Source organism: Polypterus senegalus, chromosome 3 (assembly GCF_016835505.1).
Source record: "Polypterus senegalus isolate Bchr_013 chromosome 3, ASM1683550v1, whole genome shotgun sequence".
Classification (NCBI taxonomy): Eukaryota; Metazoa; Chordata; class Cladistia; order Polypteriformes; family Polypteridae; genus Polypterus; species Polypterus senegalus.
The window spans coordinates 174,219,146-174,240,260 of record NC_053156.1 but is presented as its reverse complement, the minus strand read 5'-3'; the positions used below and the strand labels follow the sequence as shown (position 1 = coordinate 174,240,260).

At 33.7% G+C, this 21,115-nt stretch overlaps 1 protein-coding gene across 4 annotated transcripts; it reads right to left on the bottom strand.

Moving 5' to 3' along the window:
• Positions 1–2,378: 2,378 nt before the first annotated feature.
• On the bottom strand, positions 2,379–19,043 carry vegfaa (vascular endothelial growth factor Aa). 4 transcript variants are annotated; one of them, XM_039748222.1, is made up of 8 exons: positions 18,369–19,043; positions 16,233–16,275; positions 13,429–13,625; positions 12,806–12,882; positions 12,660–12,692; positions 7,938–8,009; positions 3,639–3,770; positions 2,379–2,526 (listed from the first exon to the last, which is right to left on the bottom strand). In XM_039748222.1, the coding sequence occupies exons 1-8, from the start codon at positions 18,432–18,434 to the stop codon at positions 2,508–2,510; spliced, it is 639 nt and encodes a 212-aa protein (XP_039604156.1). In that variant the 5' UTR covers positions 18,435–19,043; the 3' UTR covers positions 2,379–2,507. The 4 variants fall into 4 exon arrangements, with proteins under 4 accessions (XP_039604156.1, XP_039604155.1, XP_039604152.1 ...); XM_039748218.1 differs by lacking the exon at positions 7,938–8,009 and having other exon boundaries at positions 2,380–2,526; XM_039748221.1 differs by lacking the exons at positions 3,639–3,770; positions 7,938–8,009.
• Between the last annotated feature and the right edge of the window lie 2,072 nt (positions 19,044–21,115).

Sequence of the window (21,115 nt, the reverse complement as noted above, 5' to 3'; positions counted from 1 at the left end):
CCTTTTCTTTCTTTTGAAATACACATTGTGACAAACAAAAAATATCACACATTTCATCAGCTGAAGGGACCACATCTCTTCACTGAGACTGGTGCAGTTTCACTTTTCCTTCATCTAAATTACATTAAAATATTTACAGAATAAATTATTTTTGCTCCAAATTAACACACCATTTTTGAGTGTACAGCCACAGGACTCACCAGAAAATACTTAAAAGTATTAATTAGGTTAGTACTTTTAATATGCCTTAAGTGTGTGACAAGTATAGTCTACATGATTTTGGCCGTAAAGATATGAAAATGTTTTCTTTGGTAGACACAGACACACCAGTCAAAGGAAAAATGTCCATGGTGACTTTAAAACCACCAGGTATGGAAATTGCATTGCTTTTTGAAACCGTGTGCTTATCTTATGAACAACCCAAGAGAAATTTGAAAGGGTAAGTTAGGATTTTTTATAACTAATTCACTCTTTAAAATGTCATACTTCCCAATACTATGGTTTGTTTTATCAAGATGTTGCATATTTACCAAACAGTAATAGTGGATTGAGAAAGTCACACATGGGTTTGTGAAACATTCTTTAACCAAATTGTTAAAGTAGATCAGACAAAAAAGAAGTAATACCCAAATTGACACTGTAATTGGAAAATGACCTATATATCAAAAACTGTAAAGTAATGAGTTTTCATAAAGGTTTTATAAAGGTGATTTTCACCTTTTTGCTTTGATAATCAACACTGAGAATGCTTCAGTGTATCATAATCAGTTCATAATGGTTTTGATGTACAAAGACATTTCAGCTTTTTTTTTACTAGATAAAGACACAATCTCAAATTAAAACCACAAATCGCGACAATAAAAAAAGACATTTCTTTAATAATAATAAAAAACAATTTATGTGTTTAAAAATAAATATATTTGCTAAAATATTTTACACGTTCTAAACAAGTTGTTAATATTTAAAAATGACCGGTGTTGCGCATCAATAAATATATTAATGTGACAAAATATACTAAAACCGTGGCTGCACAAAATAGTTACAGAAAGCCTTTTAACTTAATACCAATTGCATTTTTTAAGTTTCAGAAGAAACAATGCAATCTAATATCTGTAAATTATACACAAAATTGGGGTAACATGCACTGCCCACAGTGAAAAGTGTAGTCGTCTGGTTAAACAGAAAGAAGCCATTAGTAGGTAGTAGGTGATTTCTCAATTTGTACTTTTGGACAATTTTACCAAGCTTGTGCAACATTATTTTCAGACTGTACAATGAGGAAGACAATATTCACAACAGCAGTTAAAAATGGGTTATGTATATATTGTCTTGTTTGTCTTTTTTCTTAACTTAAAACTTAAAAGATTTAGGAGGAGGTCACAACACAAAACATTGTTTAGGAATGTTTAAGTGTAATTTGTTACTCTTTCAAGAAATAGGAAAATAAAAGAATCAGTCATTGAAATTGGATGGGGGTGATTGATATAGCTCTTAGTTTTACCTCAAATAACAAGCACATAACCTTTTAACACTGCGTATAAATAAGATGCAATTAAATATATACACACTGAATACTGAAGAAGAAAAAAAACAAACTATAAATTACTCGGTTGCTGTATATATAACATAAAATGCTGCACAGTGTTCTGGCATCAAGGATGTTTGATACTAGAACAGTGTGCAATATTTTTCTTTGGAAGGACAAACAGATCAATTAAGCATACAGAAGCAACTGGCACATATCAGGATGTGGAATCAAGTCATTTTTAAATCTCTCTCTGCACATGTTTATGTATACGCATACAATGCATGTACAAATACACACGTGTGTAAGTATACAGCCATAATTAATATCCCTTTAAAATTCAGTCCTATTTACTATTAGTAGCTAAACTCTTCTTAAAGTAGTCCAGGAATCCTACTTCCAGTACAATGATGAAAGTGGAACATACAAAATAATAAACATTCCGTATTCACTCTTCCTTTGGACCTTTTGACATTTGTCCTTTTGGTATATTTTTAATTTCCATACAAAAGCAGCCATCTGTCTTGAAGTGAACATTCTGGAAATGTCTTGAGGCACTCAGTAGGGTTGAGTTCTTTTTTTTTTTCTCTCTCTCTTAACTTTTTTTTTTTTACTCCAGATACTTCAGTTCGCAATACAAAATCCACAGCAGACCAATTGCATCCAGTGAAGAAAGGTCTTTTTTAAATATCTATATATGTGTATATATATATATATATATATACACACACACACGTATGTTTTTGAATCCCAGAAATTTCATAGCAGCAGAAGAATTCATTGTTTTTATTATATATATATATATATATATATATATATATATATATATATATATATATATATATATATATATATATATATATTTATGCTTTAAAAATATATGTGGTACTTCTAATTTTCCTGGGAATGTTCTGGTTAAAAAATGAATTCAAAGTGCTGTGCTCTGTTTCCTTCATCTTTATGCCACTGTAATGTCTTCTAATCATCTCGGCCTTTCACATCTGTAATATCAAATTAAAAAGGTTAATTAGTCTTTTCAGTGACAACAAAAATAATCATCTGGCTGTCTAAAAATGCACACCTGGAGTGCACGTGTTTGTCTTTTGAAAACTATAACAGTTAAATATTCATACACATATAATGCAATAGCAAATAAACATCTTCAAAGTGTTCAACACCACCAAATGACACCCAAATACTTTTTGTCAATTCTATGATTTTTTTATTTAAAAACATTCTCCATTTTGTATCACAGAACTGCTGTGTTACTTAGTTTAATAAAAGAACCACAAATTTTCCAATTGTCCTATAAACAAAATACGTTTAAAACCTGAATACTCTTAATGTACAAATACAGTGAATATCAAATCCTCACTGAAAATCTTTACAAATGCCAGAAAGACAAAGCCAAGGAAACCAAGAATTAATGCACCCAGTTTTTTTATTTTATTTTAAGATATTTCTAAATGTTGACATGATATATATGGTTTTGAAAGCAAAATGTGGAAACTAAACAGTAAATGTATGGAAATTAGCTCTGTTACGATATAGAAAGGGTGCAACTGTGCATTTATTTGTCATGTATAATGTTAATAAAAATGAGGCAATAAAAAATCCTCGATACTACCAGATAAAATGTAACTGCTGACAAAAATGTCTTGACACCATTTCAAGTCTATTCATTTTAAGGTATTACAACAAAATAAGTTATACAAGTTAGAAATTTCAAGAAAACTAAAAATCACAGGTACAGTAGTAGCTTATACATGACTTTATGCAGATTTTAAAATGATCTAAGCCAAATGATTTATAATTTTGTTTACACATGTGAACATGAAAATTAGAGAGGAAATGACCTTAAAAAGCAAGCAACAGGGTCAGGCAAGCTTTTGCATATTGTGAGAATTTAACAGGCTGTGAATGCCCACTAAACAAGCTAAAGGACAGTTATGTTTGTTAATGAAGACAATGCAGAGCCACAATTTTATAGCTTCTATCCCATATAAAAAGCAAAGCAAAACCTAAAACAAAGACATGTAAAATGTCAGCAAGATGCAAGCCTTTTTAATAAATTTTTGTTGATATTTCCTTGTTTGTTATTAAAAAAACAAACCTGCAAGTTCTTTCGTTTAACTCAAGCTGCTTGGACTTGCAACGCAACTGTGTGAATTTGCAGGAACATTTACAGGTGTGTGGATCCTGTACAAACAAGTGTTTTCTTCTCTCTGAACAAGGCTCACAGTGGCTGCAAAAAGGCAAAAAACAGGAAAAAGAGTTCTAAGCTACAGCGCTTTAGCAGAAAGAAAGAAACAACACATGCAATATCCCGGGAACAATAAGCACACCTGTTTTATGGAGAGCGGGAAGCACACAGAACATGTTTTCTAAGTGTTAAATGAAGAGGTTAACAAAGCAATGGCATAAACCAAAATGACTGGCACTTGTCTGTTTGATTTTACTTTTGACCAATGAAAACTTGATCACCATTTCCATATACAGACTTTTTCACAGTGAAAGCAAAGTTTGAGAATGTGGGTTCACAAATACAGTAAAGTATGTTCAACAATACAACCTAAATTATATTAAAGGCAAAGTTTAATATTTATAGCAAGAGAAATGACTTAAACTAGTTCTTACTTTCAATTACATAATGAAAGTCAATCTTTCATTTTCACAAAAAAAAGTTCTCTGCACAACAATCTATTGCATTTTATTGTCTTTTTTAATTCTCTAGAATATCTTTATGCTTGATGGCAAATACAATTTGGGTTTGTGTATTTTTATTTATTGTGTGTTTTTTATATATTTCACCTGATAGCACAAACCATTTTCTTCCTCTGATACGTTTTGCAGATTACAGCCTATTGGTTTACATTTTCTGTTTAAAAAAGATCTATGGACCTATGTTTGACAAATATTGTTTCCAATGATGTGCATTTTTAGTTATTCTTGGTGGTCAAATTTTCAGAACCTACACTAATTAACAGATTTATACACCCATTTATTTTCTGAACTCACTTTTTCTGAGAGCCATATGACCTGACAATAAACAGTGGGGCCAGCTCTGGATGAGACATTAACCCACTATAGGGAAAACAAGTACACAGGCACACACCTTGACACTTGGCTAAACAAATTTTCCCAAACAACTTAAACATGTATTTTGAAATAGATGAAAGACTCCCATGTGCACACAGAGGGGCACGCAAATTCAACACCTTAACTACAGTCAGGAGCTGAACCAAGGTTCAAATCCTGTGAGGTGTTGATGCTATCGTTTACACCATCGTGCCATTCCTTTTTAAACAGAGCATTTTAAATAAGCCTCAGTTATATGAAATGTATTGAAGTATCTGAATTACATCTTTGGATTAACAAAAAGAAAAACATCCATTTTCTGACCTACCTATCCAGTCCAAGAAAAGGAAATGGTCTCCTGAGAACAGGTGGGAACCAACACTAAATGGGGCACTAGTCCACTGCAGAGCACACTCACACACACCTACACTCATTCCGATTTTAATACCTTCAGACTGTTTGCAACTAATATATGTTCAATATGCTTGACTTTTTCAATTTCATATTATAAGAACAATGTTAAATAAATGGATGCCTCAAAACCACTTGTTAAAAAAAAACTTTAAATAAAACACAACATATTAGAAGTTTAAACATGCAGTGCTTTTATTGCATTTTTTTACAATCAGAATCAAATCAGTACATTACTACATGTTCTGAAAGTTACAGTTTTTCTATTAGAATTGTATTAGTTTTCTCAAGTGCCTTTATTAAAAAACAAACATTTTACACAAATTAGAATCTGGTTTTAAATAAAATCTTGTTCATAATCACAGCTAAAAAGGGCACTGTTATACAATGGCTGAAGAGGAATTTGAGAAAAGTCCTAAAAGTTCATCCTAGGAAAATACTACATGTGTTGGCTAAGCCCCATCAACATAAGTTGAAAAACCTGAATGCAGGAAAGTTTATGTGTTGAAATTATGGAGAGATTATCACATTAAGAATCTACTAACTAAACCTACCAAATATTTTTCTGTTAACTTTACTATAAGAAGCTTGTGTATTAATGCTATAAGAAATGTATGTATGTAGCAGATATGCACTGCCAAGTTGGAAAGTAGCAAAAAAAAAAAACCCTAAAAAATCAAATGCATTTGTTAAATGGTTGAGGTGGTCTGTCTATGAATCTATATTTGAGAAATCCAATTATCTGTGAAATTTCAAATTTTAATGTACTACAGTTTGTAAACTTAGTATATTTAATTGAGTATGTTTGCTACAGATGAACAAAAAGTACTGTGTGATTTCAGTGTAAAATCTAAATTCTATACCTTATCATACACAAAGAGCAAATATAAACAAAAGAGATTCCATAATTATTCTCCTCCTTTGCCATGAAACAACTAAACTGGTGTTGAAGTAAATACTGTGCTGTCTTAACAATTATTTGAAATGTAACCAACTGGATTAATTTAAGGTACTCCTTATACAGACTGAGGTTTAATTAGCCATTTTCAGGCAGCCTCACAGGCACTGATAGCTCCTCAGAAAAACACCATGTGGCAAATGGAAAAAATTTAAGTACACTTACTGAAATGAACCAATTAAGGACATACATTTTACAAGTACACTAAACAATAAAGTTGATTAAAATTAAAGTGAGAAAACATGATGTAAATGTTCAGCATAAGGTGCCCTCCAAAACTAAGTATTCAAATAAGAAGGGCAACAGTTATGATCAATGAAAGGCCTATATCCACACTAAAGGAATAACACTGTTCTACATATGTCATCTGGGTGTCCAGATCCTTCACATGACTGGTCCTAATAGAACAATACTAAAAAATCCATGTTTAAAAAAAATGTAACTTTAACCTCATCTAGAGCATGCACTGGTCTGTCTAGTAGGGAAAAAAAAATCAGTTTTCAGCCTTAAACTACCTGTAGTGGATATGCCTCTGCATAACAGTATAATGGCTTAAAATGAAGAGAAAAAAAAACACACACACACACATACACAAAAGTTGAGATCAAGCCAGTCAACACCCTAAGCTTACCAATTAAAACAACAGCAAAGATATGAAAACTGTTCAGTAACTGTCTATCTCTAATGTGAACAACTTCAACCAAGCAAAGAAATTTTATTTACAAAATCCTGACAGACACTCATCATAAAAGACTCTGCAGTATAATTTTCCCCTAGCCCTGAAAATATTGAATACTTAATAGAATGTGGATTCAGCATATTTTCACATTTTTAGTAGGGCTTTGGACCATCACAAAGTGTAATGGCTACTGTGGCATCACTGCTTCACAGTTCTTTGCTTATGTCCTAACCTGGGCACTACCTGTATATGTGAATTTCCCATTGGGATTAATAAAATATCTATCTATGGTGTTTCCACATGTGTGCATGTATTTTACTATGTACTTTTCTTCCACTCCTAGCAGACATTCAAGTCAGTATACACTAAATTGGCTCAGCTTGAGTGTGATGGACTATCACCCCTTCCGGGGTTGGTTCCTACCTTGTGCTTAATACTTCCAGAATAGGCGCAATGCTTCTGTAATATCTAATGTAATATGTTAAATTCAGAATATGAATGATTGGAAGAAATTAATATTGTATTTTATAAAGCTATGAATATGATCAATGGCAATGCTGTAAGTGGATGAGTGACATAGCTATAACCATGGAGAAGAATGCTGAAATTGATGTAGTATACATAACATTAAAAAAAGCAAAAAAAAAAAACAACTTTCATGTCTGAGAATCTTTTTTATAAAATATGTATTTATATTTAGATTGGCCAAGTAACTGTACCACTACAGATTTGTACAGAAAAATATTTTAAATCTAATTAACGTGAAATTTAGAATAACTGTGTGTTAACTGGATCAATTATTTATATTACATATGCCTTATGTATCATATATGCTCCTCACAAGTAAATCTTATGGCATTTGAAACTATAAAGAGTCCTCGACATATATTTAATTTTGCGTTGAGAACAGACTTCTCAAAAATTGAACATCTTTGAAAACAACATCAACAAATATTTCTGGATTCTGAACACAAAGTTATTAATTTTGCACAAACATAAGAAAATGCACATATCAGCAGAATTACATGTAACAGGTTATAGCAATCAGTGTTTTAATCAAGTTTAAAAAGAAGCAAGCCTCCCTTGCAGTGCCATTATTCACATTCATTTTAGGAATTAAGTACAACACACCTATTGGATTTCTTTTTCTAATCAAACATCTAGGCCTCATGCCAAATCACAAAGAAAATCATATGAAATAAATAACCTCCTCCCAAATTAACTTAACAACCAGGAGTAAAATGCTCAAGTGCAATTGTGGCATTGAATATGCACAGCTGACATACGAGTTGGGATTTTTGTCTTTGCTTTTCTTTCTCTTTCGTTTAAGAACTTTGCCTTTGCTTTTCTTGAATTTTCTGTAAAACAAAAAACCCAAAACATCTACAATGTATGAGAGAGGCAGTTAGCTATTTGAATTTTCCTCTAACCCTTGTCACAAAATAAAGAGCATGAAACTAGAGACTAAAACTAAATGTTTGCTGCAAATGATTCGTCACATTTTAGCCTGGAATTTTATCACTTCTTAAAGGAATACTCTACCTCAAAAATGATATCTTATATGTTGCTTACCCCATGCAGGTTGTAGTGGTAACTTAATCTCATGTTTTTATGGAAAAAAGGCATTCAAATTGATTCAAATTGAACGGGGCCCAATGGTGTCTAGAGTTGGTCAATAGCAAACAATGCCAAACAAAAAAATCCATGGGTGGGAAAAAAAAAAAAAATTTGCATGTAACTCATTTCATATAATCCACATGTCCATTATCCATTAATATTCTTAGAATGTGCAAAATACATCAATTTTTTCTTAAAATACTATTTATATTTAAAATTCTGAAAGACTCAGAGGTCAGAACTAAGAACACTTCAATTCAAATGCACAGTATTGTGGGAATGTGCTTTTCTTGTTTATCTTTTACACTGAGTTTTGCGTGGAGTTGGTCACTATTGCGTCTTGTTCAGTTTGAGTCTTCATTATGCCTTTTCTCTATGAAAACTTAACATTCATTTTTTTAATGCTACCACTACAAACTGCATGAGTTAAGTAACATATTAAAAAAAATACATTTTTGGGTGGAGTATTCCTTTAATCTCCATGTACTACAATGCTCAAAAAACAAAACTCCAATCATTTTTCCACTTCATTTTAACTCTAGTTCCGGAATGATTTCAAATTAGCGTATTACACAAACAAAAGGGATACTTATAAAAAGCAGTTGCTTTTGAAATTACTAACATGCATCATGTTTTTAATAATGGCTAACAAAATGTCTACAAACGTGCCATTCTGAATTATGCTACTCTCACTATAATAACTGTTATATGAAAAGATCATTAGTCGCATTTATTTCCTTATTGCAATTCCCTTTTGTTTTTTTTTAACCACATTGTCTGCTGAGTGTACAGTCCTGCTACAATCATGGATGATGCAAGGCGAATATTTAAATGCACCATTTTGTTTTCACCTTGGTCCATAGGCTGCTATAATGTCTAGGAATTTGATTTAAAATAATACTCTTTCTTCAGCTTTGACAAAATATCACACAACTTCTCAGTGTCTCCACTGCTTCATAAGTGATGCACTGACATAATGAATTGCAGGAGATAATTCAGATACATTAAATGCACACTACAGGATATGTGTTTTAAATGAACTGGTATTGTATGTATCACTATTCATAATGAATCCCTCTCTAGGAAACTTTAGCATTTAGTATTTTTGCAGACCTCCACATTTTTAAACAGTATGTGAACAAAGAAACCAATCAAAGATATACAGCAGTTCATAAAATTGGCTTGTATTTACAAAATACACTTTTTAGAATTGTCTGTTTCTGTAAATTCTAATCCAATGTATGGTTCTACATGCCCACTACTACCTGAATTTTATTATTTTTAATTCCTCTTGAAAAGCAATATTGTAAAAGTCTTACATATGATCTCTGATTATGGTGTACAAAGCTTTGATCACATATAATATGCATGTAAGCTACCAAATTAAATGTAGAACTCAAACATTCTTCAGAATATTTATAACATTCATTTGTTTCTCTGAATGAAATAAAATATTAAATAAATTATTATCTAAATATTAAACTTACAAAATGGTTTACTTTGCTTTCAAATGAAAAATTGAAATGGATCATGCCTCTTTAATTGGTTTATGCCATTAAAACCTCTGCAAGATATTGCTGTTACATTTTTTTCAGAAAATAAGACTACTATAAGATCCCTGTCTTTAAAAACTAAATCATCATAATAATCAGAAACATTCTTACACTGTATACTGTATAAGTACAAGTAAACAAATAATAGCGTTGATAAACAGGTGCCATATAGCTATCACTCCATAACATAGTTTTTTTTACATACTGAAATATACTGCATTTTCTAGTTTATTGACAGAGAGTCCTTTTGATAAACCTCTTATACCATAAAATTGTTCTTAAATTTCAACACTACTTTTACAGGTAACCAATAAATTAGAATTTCAAGTAGAATGAAAAAAATAACTTTCTTACTTGAATTAACAGATATTGTTACTCTTTAATCCTAATTAAACAAATCCTAAGTGTATGGTGTTTTACATTTGGTTGGTAATTATTTTTGTATTACTTTAGGACATGTATTGTAAATATCAAAATAAAATGTATTGATATATGTAAGATATTCATCTAGTCCATGGATTATAAAAACTTGTTAGACAGAAATCGCTATTTATATTTGTTAAATAACAGAATGTCATTAATAAAAAAAATGCACCTCACAGCATAACATTAATATGATGACACATATCTACTAATTACTATTTAAGTATTCAAAAATATAAAAACATACTAAACTATAATACTATTATTTTTCTACTTTTCAGCTATGCTACAAAATCTAAAGGAGTTATCTTTGCTATTAACAGATTAGCAAATTTGAATTTGAAATTAAAAGATCAACAATCCATTAGAAGCTTTTGATTGAAACTGCTGAAGTGTACATGACAGTATATTTTAATGGTAGTAAGCAGTGTTACTCATTTAATGAAAAATATTTATCTTAGCTGCGCTGGGCTGGCATCCTACCTGGGGTTTGTTTCCTGCCTTGCGCCCTGTGTTGGCTGGGATTGGCTCCAGCAGACCCCCGTGACCCTGTGTTTGGATTCAACGGGTTGGAAAATGGATGGATGGAAACTATACTGGGTGGCACGGTGGCGCAGTGGTAGCGCTGCTGCCTCGCAGTTAGGAGACCCGGATTCGCTTCCCGGGTCCTCCTTGCGTGGAGTTTGCATGTTCCCCCCCGTCTCTGCGTGGGTTTCCTCCCACAATCCAAAGACATGCAGGTTAGGTGGATAGGTGATTCTAAATTGTCCCTAGTGTGTGCTTGGTGTGTTTGTGTGTATCCTGCGGTGGGTTGGCACCATGCCCAGGATTGGTTCCTGCCCTGTGTTGGCTGGGATTGGCTCCAGCAGACCCCCGTGACCTTGTATTCGGATTCAGTGGGTTAGAAGATGGATGGATGGAAACTATACTACTATTATTTTTCTACTTTTCAGCTATGCTACAAAATCTAAAGGAGTTATCTTAGCTATTAACAAATTAGCAAATTTGAATTTGAAATTAAAAGATCAACAATCCATTACAAGCTTTTGATTGAAACTGCTGCAGTGTACATGACAGTATATTTTAATGGTAGTAAGCAGTGCTACTCATTTAAAGAAAAATATTTCTCTCAGCTGCGCTGGGCTGGCATCCTACCTGTTGTTTGTTTCCTGCCTTGTGCCCTGTGTTGGCTGGGATTGGCTCCAGCAGACCCCCTTGACTCTGTAGTTAGGATATGGCGGGTTGGATAATGGATGGGTGGATGGATATTTCTCTCAGTGCTGTATTTTCTGTGCATTTTTTCATAAATAAATTAGGGATACATAACTAAATTTTTTATTGTTAGGACTATGGATAACCTGTAGCCTCGCACAATTTTGCTTACCAGCTGTTGTGAATAATGATGCTGCACTATACATGTTCAATACTGTATACAGTGTGCATAAGAAAGCCATTCATTATAAATGTGAGGAATTTAGTCTTAAAGAGCAAAACAGTGAGAAGCCAGGCAAAGGCTGCAAAAAAAGCACAGCACTGAACAAAATACTTATGGGAAGTTAATACTGACTGATGAAAGAAATCAAAGTAAATTATGAGAACAGGCAGGTGAAGAATTAGTTGTGTGCCATGCAGTAATGACAACCTCTGAGAAGAGACTAAAATTGCTGCTTATTTTATTGACAGTTTTATTGTCCATTTCAAAATTTAAGCTTGGTAAAATTTATATCCTGTTCTGTGAGAAATAATGACACGTCTCTCTCAATTATCACTAAATGAATCTGCAAAAAATGACATAGTATCCTATAATCATTACAGACTGAAAAATTCATAAGCCAACATAAAACAATACAAATTAATGTGCAGATATTAAAGCAAAATAGCAAATTAAAAACTGCTCCCAATTATGGTGGGAGTGAAATGCTGTATGCATGGAGTGGAGTTAAAGTAGTTGGGTACAAAGCCTCTCCGCTGAAGTGGAAGACCTGTTCTGAGAGATGGTGGAACCACACTTACCAGTCAATATTTAGGATGGATGGGAATTGCAAAAATTGTAAGTAAAATCAAAGATGATTTTGAAGAGGGTAAATAGTGGAGGTTAACTTTGTAAATTTTACTTTTCTATCCTCTTAATTTTTAATAAGTGACCTATTAAATGACAGTACTCTTTCATTTATTACAGAGTAGACTAGGCTGTGAGAAAGCTGTGTTTATTCCAAGTTATCTCAAAAGAGCTATTCTGCTTATTGAATGCAATCTGTATTGAAAAGTTCTTTTCTTGTTTCACATAAGGTATTTCCTAGCTTTGGACAAGGAATGTTAAAATACTAGTATGAATAAAGATCTATAGTATGTTAAATAACAACACACATGGGCACACACAAACACAAGACAACTGCTTAACAAACTTTCACTTACTTTTCTTTTTTCTCTCTGAAATCTTGCTTTGGTCTGTAAAATACCAATAATATAGGTCACTATGTGTCACCAATTTTTACTCCACAACACAAATCCAGATGCTATTTAACAATAATTACAGGTTAGCTGCTTCTAAGGATTTTTACCTGCATTCACATCTGCTGTGTTCTGTGAAACTCATGTCACTGACATGTTGACCATGTTTGAATTTCATTCTCATTACCTAAATAAAAAAAAAATCAGAATGCTTCATAAGTCCAAAACTAAGAGATAAATAAAAACTAAAGAACTACGGATGCTAATTAAGTATCACAACACATTATTTTTGGGCACTTGAAATTGACACTTCCACACAGATTCAGAGTGAAGGCTCTACTACTTTATTATCTTTCTGATTAAGCACTAAAATCAAGAAATAATTTTCAAAGACACACATTTTGAACTTAACACAGTTTAAAAAGCAACTATTAATTCAAATATTAAAAAAAAAATCAAAAGGACAAACCTACAGTGTAGATGCTTCTTACATCATACTGTACAAGAGTAGCTTTTCAGATATGATCTTTTTGATTTATGACAATTATTTTTTTAACAAAATAACAAAAAGGCAAGTCAAAAAGAGACAAAAGATCGGGAATTTAATGGAGTCTAAGTGGTCAAACTGAGACTATTAAAAATTAAACTAAATTCTATTCTTTGATTACATAGTAGTAAAAAAGTAACTTGTGTTATTAATATTAAGTTATAAAAGTACAATTCAGTTCCTTACCTGCATAGTTACATTATACGTTTCTGTGGGAACACACTCTAAGCTTTCATCATTACAGCACCCTGCACATCTCATAAGTGGTACACAAGAAGGCTTGAAAATGTACTCTACTTCATCAGGATACTCCTGGAAGATGTCTACTAATGTCTCTATCGTTCGACAGTAGCTCCTCTCAAAGACTTCCAAAAACTGTATAACTGTAAATAAACATAAAGAAGATAATATAGCTCAATATGGAAATAAGTGCTCAAATTTAACATTTCAGTCCTTACTATTTTAAAAACCTATGGTTTGAAACATACTTTTAAATCAAAGTGAAATCAAATTATACGAAATATGTTGCTCATTTGTTCAAATTACAGGGATATTAATTTATGCAATATAAAAATTGTCCACTTATGTTTATTTACAAATAATATATTTGGCTTGAATGTTTTCATCCCTTTAAGGATTCCCATGTTGTTCTTTGGTCAGGAATAAATTGTTATTTTTTTTAATAAGATCTATCATGTTTTTTTCTAATTTTCACCACACCGATTATAGCTCATCACTTTAACAGGTTGCTGTACACAGTGGCTCTGCTATTTAAAATGTTAACTACTATAACACGTACTGTGATACACTAAAACTAAAAGAAGTCTTAATGGTAGCTAATAAATGTTGTGTTTGATTGGGAATAAAAAAGTACACCCTGATTCAAAAACAATTTAAAAATTGGAAATGTTCATGTCAAAGCAGAGGTACCAGTACTGAAAATTTACTCAAGTAACTTAATAAATTGCTATACTACTCTAACAACTGAGAAGAAAGTGAAAATAAAATTGCTGCTAAGCATGATAGAGAAAATATCCCTTTTTTACACCTTGAAGTTTGCTTTTAAATGCATAGCCTCTACTACTGAAAAATTAATAAACGTAAAAACGTAAAAATATTTATGTATAGAAATAAAATATAAAAATTACCTGAATGTATATGGGGAAGCGGCTTACTATTTCTATACTTTTCAATTATAGGCCTATAAAAGGTAGAGAAAAGGGTGATAATTTTTAAAGGGCCCTGGATTAGTCAAATATAATTAACACCAATTCGAAAGTCTATGTTTACTGCATTTTGATTGATTACAAATCAAGGTCTAGTATTCATGTCAATAACAAGAGAAATTATTATTTAGAATGCTTTATCTTCCTACTACCTAAGGCCATAGTTTGGGCTCCTAGTTGATAAAATTGTTTCATTTAAGGTAGATACTGTATAACTAAATAAACTGTTTTCATTTTTGTAAATAACTGTGGAACAATTTTCCTTTTTAAATGTACTACTGTTAGTTTTTAATAGTCTTTAAATCTTTCTTCATCATACAAGGATATACAATATAGTATTTAACTGTAAAAAATAGTTCACCCTATATATACACACTGTATGTATAAGTGTGCCTGGGAAAACTACTATGAATATAAAAAGGGATATTCTCTCAACTAGAATAAGTAGCAAAGAGCAAAAGAATCATCATGCTGTAGTAAATATGGTAAGAAATATCTGAGATCAGAAATGAAAAAGTTTGGAACATCATGTATGATACTGTACAAAAGCAGAGTCTTTACAAATACAGAGTCACTGTTTAAAAATAATTTATCTTTAAATCAACCATCAGTATTTCCCTTTCATAATGAATTCTGCTGCAAAAATACCCTCTTACTTCAAGCAAATGGAACTAACATGTGTTAACAATATGCATTCATCCAAGTCACATGACATGTCTATTGACATCAGTACTAGGGCAAACAAGGTGGTATTTGTGATAAATGGGCATTGTAGTATTAACATAAGGAAAAATTGTGATAAAGAACAAAATGGTTTCACTGATCAAATACTCTAGTTGAAAGCAAATATCATTTGAAAAAGAAACAGTTAACAGTACATTTTGTTGAAAGTTAAAGCAGTGATAACTTGGAGCATACTTGGAAAGGATTTATGAAATCAGGTGATTCTAGAGTTGGGATCCCCTATAAGGCCTTAATGACAAAGAAAAACTGGCTATGAAATGCAGATGCCCCCAATGTACAATAAGATAAATGTTTTTCAAACCACAAAGTGCCTGGGTGAAATAAATACATGTTAAATCATTAAGAAGGCTGAAATAATTCTGCCAGAAAAACTGGCAGTCCAGTACTCCATATTGTCAGGAATTAAAGAGCAGTAACTCTTGAACAAAAGGCTGATTCTTTTATTTTCAGGCATTACTATGATTTGAAATAAATATTTCTTCTATAAGAATAGTAAGAGGCTAGTCTTAATTTATGATCCTGTGGTGGAAGGCGGTTATGGTGCTATAATAAGGTAATAAGAAAAAAAGTCTCAAGCCAGAGTATGGACAGGCCTTCATTAAATTGTGAATAGTCAATAAAAGCCATACAACTGTTCATTCGACATTACTCCTGTGTATAATATTATTAAATGTACTTTTACTTTCCTCTTCATTTATGTTTCTTTAAATTCACAAAACAAAATACACACAAGAGCTCTCTCGGCCTTAAACTGTCAGCAGTCGAGGCGAGTCTCTCTCTCTTTCTCTGTCTCTTTAATTTCCTTAGGTGGAATCAATACGCTTCGCATCCAGAAGAGGGCAGCATATGCGGATCCTTTGATATGTCTGTCCCCTTTCGCTCTGGCTATTCATCCCCCCACCCCCGTTCCTATTCTTTTCACACTATACTTAAAACACCTTTTGGATGAAACCCCGGCGATGCCAGTGTGGCACTTCAAGCATTACTCCAGCCCTCACTTTTGCACAAAAAATGACATACCTTCATTTGTTCTTCTTTCTCCATTCTCAGGTAAATGGGCACTCTAGAGGAGAGGGAGGAAAAAAGGAAAAGATCAGTGCACGTGCAACGAAGGTTTTTACAGCAGCTGTCTCGACACCAAGTCTTTACACTACAGCCATCTCACTTCCGATCCTACACGCCAAACTGCACGATATGTCACACGATCGAACAACTATCAGAAAGGCCTGCGACAAGTGGAAATTTTCAACAATCTATAAACCCGACCATTTTACACCTTTACGTGACAAAATCAAAACGATTAAAATGTGAATTATATAGCTTTAAATTGTAAACCTCGTTTCAAAATTGGCAATTTCGATTACGTTATCCCAACATTTTGTAAATCTGACATTCCATCTTTTTTATTTCCACTTGGTTCCTATTGTTCTCTCCCTGCCACCTCGTGCAGCACCTTTAAAAAACATTAAAACATTTTATTGAGACGTACTGCTGGACAACACGATGCAAGCATTAACATTTAGTCAGATTGACGCCTTGTCCTATTTCAAGAGGCGAAGAATTTAACAAGGCGCATACATCTGGAAGCCTCTCTTTTCTCCCATTGTTCAAGCGTCAGTAAGAAACAGGGGAGGGTTGTCACGCCTTAGTCCGGCTTAATAAAATAATAAATAAATCTCCGGTTTTCTCACTTCACACATTTCTTTTAACAGCCTCCAGTTATACTGTACATACATTATTATTAATTTATAACTACATAACAAAAAAGTACAATCATACTTGATGCAGCGCACCACCAAGGTTAAGTAGAAGATTATAATAAAATTCGAAACTTTTAGCGACTGAGTGCAGAGACTATTTTACCATTTTGAATTTAAGACTTTTAAGAGCGCGAAAAGAGTTCCCTAAAAACGCCTCTAAACCCTCCCCCTCTCTTTTTTTTATTTCTCTCATAAGTAACCAGGCTGAAGGACAAACCTCTCACACATTCAGCTTGACAGTGATCCAAATTCAGGGGCACTTAAAGCAACCTCCCAGCTGCCTTTTCTTAAGCTATGCCGGGCTTTCATTCCTACCAGCCCATATGGATGGCCTGCTCCGCTGGTTCACTGTAATAAAGAAACGCGTTCAAACGTGTATATTCTGTTCGGGTGTCAGGATGCTTATTCCCATAGGATGTTTTTACTTGATAACTAATATTTGTCTAATTACCACATCTGATCTATGTACAGAAGCTCATATTTTAAAATATAACATGTAAAATGAAACCGGATTATGCGATTTTGAGAGCTCTAAAATCATTAACAGTCCGTTCACATCATTCGCCTGTTTCGTATGGCAGGTCTCTATGGAAATACTTAGTTTATAGCAAAGCCATTGCAAGCCCAATTTGTTGGTCGTACGTCATTAAACCCTATGTCAAATAATGAATACAGTGCTTTACTTAGAAATGTATCTCTACCCTTTCCATGGTCTGCCGGCTTCCGTGCAATCTCCGATTTAATTGTATTTTGATTTATACATATATGTATAGTCGGAATAACGTCTGGAATGTAAACCCTTTAAGAATATGGAGTACAAAAAAAATGCAGAGTACGGAGTCAGGGATCAAAGATTTATATTTCAGAATTGAGAAGATTACAACTTCACTCCTGTACAATGTGCTATTTATTACTTATTCTTTAGATTACAGCAGCCACGCTGGGACATCATGCTTCACAAAATCATGATTTGGTACAGTAATCAAATATTGCAATCACGTGTGTGGCCGTTTTTCTTTGACATTAGAAACTGTCGCTGTTCCTTTAAGAATGATCAGTTTTATGCGCCGCGAAGGTCGTTGCCACTGTTACAAAAGTAAAAGATCAAACCTCTTTGGAAATAAGGGCATATAGGCCAAATGCTTGTATATAATGTTTTCGAAAAACGGAATCATTGGGTGAAGCTGCACGGGGACAACTTGGCATAACACCCGTGATTGTGTAAAAATATATATCTGCGAGGTGATTTCTAGAGTGAATATTTCGGAATGACCTACGAAGGCAAACTACAAGGGCAGTCGGACACATTAATATGAACCAGCCATATAATAAAAATAGTTGCAATAATAACATACAAATTTCGTAATTTTTGTAATTATTAAAAGTAAGTCCCTACCTTTACCGTTGATAAATATAAAACGAAGGCCAGAACCAAATTTATTACGCTCAAGATGAAGTTCATGACTGTATTCCAAAAGAACGGATGTGTAGAATTTAAAACCTCGTATAATAAATGCACTTCTCTGAAAATTACACGAGTTCAAGATCGCAGTGAAGGCTATAGTGACTCCATATCAAATCCACTCATGGTGAAGCAGCACTTCAAGAATATTTCAGATTAATTTCTGGAACTTTATTGCCAGTGTTGTTGTTTTCAAAATGTGTTAATGATATAAAAAAAGCACTTTTAAAAAAAGTAAAAAAAAGTTGCACTTGTAGCGGCCTTCTCTTACAAAGTAGAATAGTCAATCCATATCTGACCAAAAAACACCGAATGGAGTTTCAACATCTTCCACCGTAACTTAAACCAGGCTAAAGTTTTTACACACTTTCCATAACTTTCTTGGCATCGACTTGACGTTGTCGGTAGTGTTTCGTTTCAATTAACTGCTGGCGTTTTACTCCCTTTAGTGCACAATCAGTAGAATAAATCCCAAGGCTTAAATTCTGAGAGGTTACCACGATGGTGAGATCCAGTTACAAGACTGCAGAAGAAATATCTGTACCACTGAAGACCGGTCTAAAACACAGACACGCGCGCGACCACAGCGGCAACACCAGCAGCAGCAGAGCCGACTTGCTTAATGAGAGAGAGGTCGCTAGCCTACGGATACTCTTGCGTTTCTTTCGCGTCAAAATGGGCGGGCCGGGGGCGGGTCATATGTCTAGATATTGCTAAATGCTCGCGACTGAAGGTACAGACTCGTATAACGAAGAGGGGATTGATTTACCAAATAGACAGGTACCGAACGAAAACAATGGGATTATTGGTCGGGAATAAAAAAAAAAATCAAAACACAAGCTTGCTGCAATGAATTCTTCATTCGGCACAACGGGCTGCAAGCACTGAGAAAACTGGGAGCTTCTGAAAATGAACTGGATTGCAGGTGACAAACAGATGGGCAAAATAAAAATGCATTTAACTCCATACTACCAAACCCTTCGTTATCTCTGAAAAGAGACTTCTTAAATAACATGTATATGCAGCACCGTTCTGTTATGCAAATACTATCTTACCGCCTTACTGTATCGCCTTTGGAAAGATTGTGAATACAATGAATGCTTCATGTTATTTTCGTTAGTGCGAAGCAACCTATAATGGACACGCATTATAGTGCAAATAGGTGAAACAGTGGACATTTTAAGACACGGATTTAAAATCAAGCACCGTCTTTGAAAGAGTTAATTAGCCCATATATGAAACTTGTTTCGGGTGAAAGCTCCTTTTGCGGAAGCGTATACGTAGCTTTATGATAGACAAACGCTTTTAATATATCGATCAGGGAGCTCTCTTGCACGAACAACATTAGCAGATTCACTTAATAAATGTCAATGCCGAACACCGCGAATGTCGATTAGAACGATCTCGCTGTTTATTCTATTGTGTCGAACAAAGACTTAACAGCACCTTAATAAATATGGGTAATCCCAGGGTAAGCAAAAGAAAAGGGATTTCAATAAGAAATTGTTCCCGAGACAGTTCAAGGAAATCAAGTGATTCAAAGAAGTATTTAAATTGGCGCGGAGTATATTCGATTTGCTTTGCATCCTTTCGGCGTCATATTAGAACAATCCCTTCCAAGAAGCCGGCTACTCATTCCAGCAATAGAAAATCGCACTAGGTATTTCCCAGCGACAACAGAAGACCTTTGCCACACCAGGGCTAGTCCCCTTCGTAAACCCAAGCAAACAATCTCTGCCAGGAATAACGCCACAGTTAAACACAGTTTAAATTGAGAAATCTGCTTAGCAGGAAAGCAAAAGGATGACGGTGCCATCATTTCGGTGTCTCTTTTTAGATCTCGTGCAGATCTTTATTGAGTACAGTGGCTCTAAAACGGTTAAAATAAACTGAAGTGTGAAGACTTCCCTTTTTTAACATTCTAACATTCATTCAAACCAATAAATAGTTTTAAGTTTGGAGGTTTATAACATACCTGTATTTGACTTCTCTTTCCTTCTTTACTTTATAATGCTGAGTCATTTTTAAAGCACCTACAGTTGGGTTTTGTGTTCATTCTTTTTATTTCTAAGTTGTTCATATAGCGATATGAGGGTTCGAATCCCTTCCTTTCTGGAGTCCGATGGTTCGTCATGTATCTGCCTTCCCTGTGAACATTATGTAATATCTCAAACAGTGTCACACGTTAAAACTGGAGAATCCAAACCCAGTGTGGCAGGGAGAAACAACCAAGCCAATTTAGCGTCACCAGTTAAGATAACCTGCATGTCTTTGGTCGGTGGAAACAATCCGGATCGCCCGATTAGAACCCACGCACTGAGGACCATGGAAGTCAACCCTAGTCTCCTTAGGGCGAGGAAGAAGTGCTACAATTGCGCCACCGTATGGAAGTATTAGTAAAGGGATATTGATGTGTTCCTTAAGCTTTTTTATTCCATTTCAAGTACCACTCAAATAACTGAAAATAATGAAAACATTACGTCATACTGTGTTAGAAAATGAAGTCAACTGTGAAGTGATGGATTGTACTTTCTTTTCAATACAGTGTAAGATTAATACAATGCGTATGTATCTGAAAGATATCATGAATTGTTACTAAAATATCCGTTTTTTGTACATGCTTGGGGCCATTTTCTTGGTTCTTTACTATTAATGGGATAGCCATTAAATAGTTCACATAA

Coding starts and splice junctions, on each gene's coding strand:
- vegfaa (XM_039748222.1), bottom strand. CDS start 18,434: ATGAACTTCATCTTGAGCGTAATAAATTTGGTTCTGGCCTTCGTTTTA. Junction 16,276..18,368: donor TATATTTATCAACGGTAAAG/GTAGGGACTTAC, acceptor CCTCTCCTCTAG/AGTGCCCATTTACCTGAGAA. Junction 12,883..13,428: donor CGTATAATGTAACTATGCAG/GTAAGGAACTGA, acceptor TTTTTTATTTAG/GTAATGAGAATGAAATTCAA.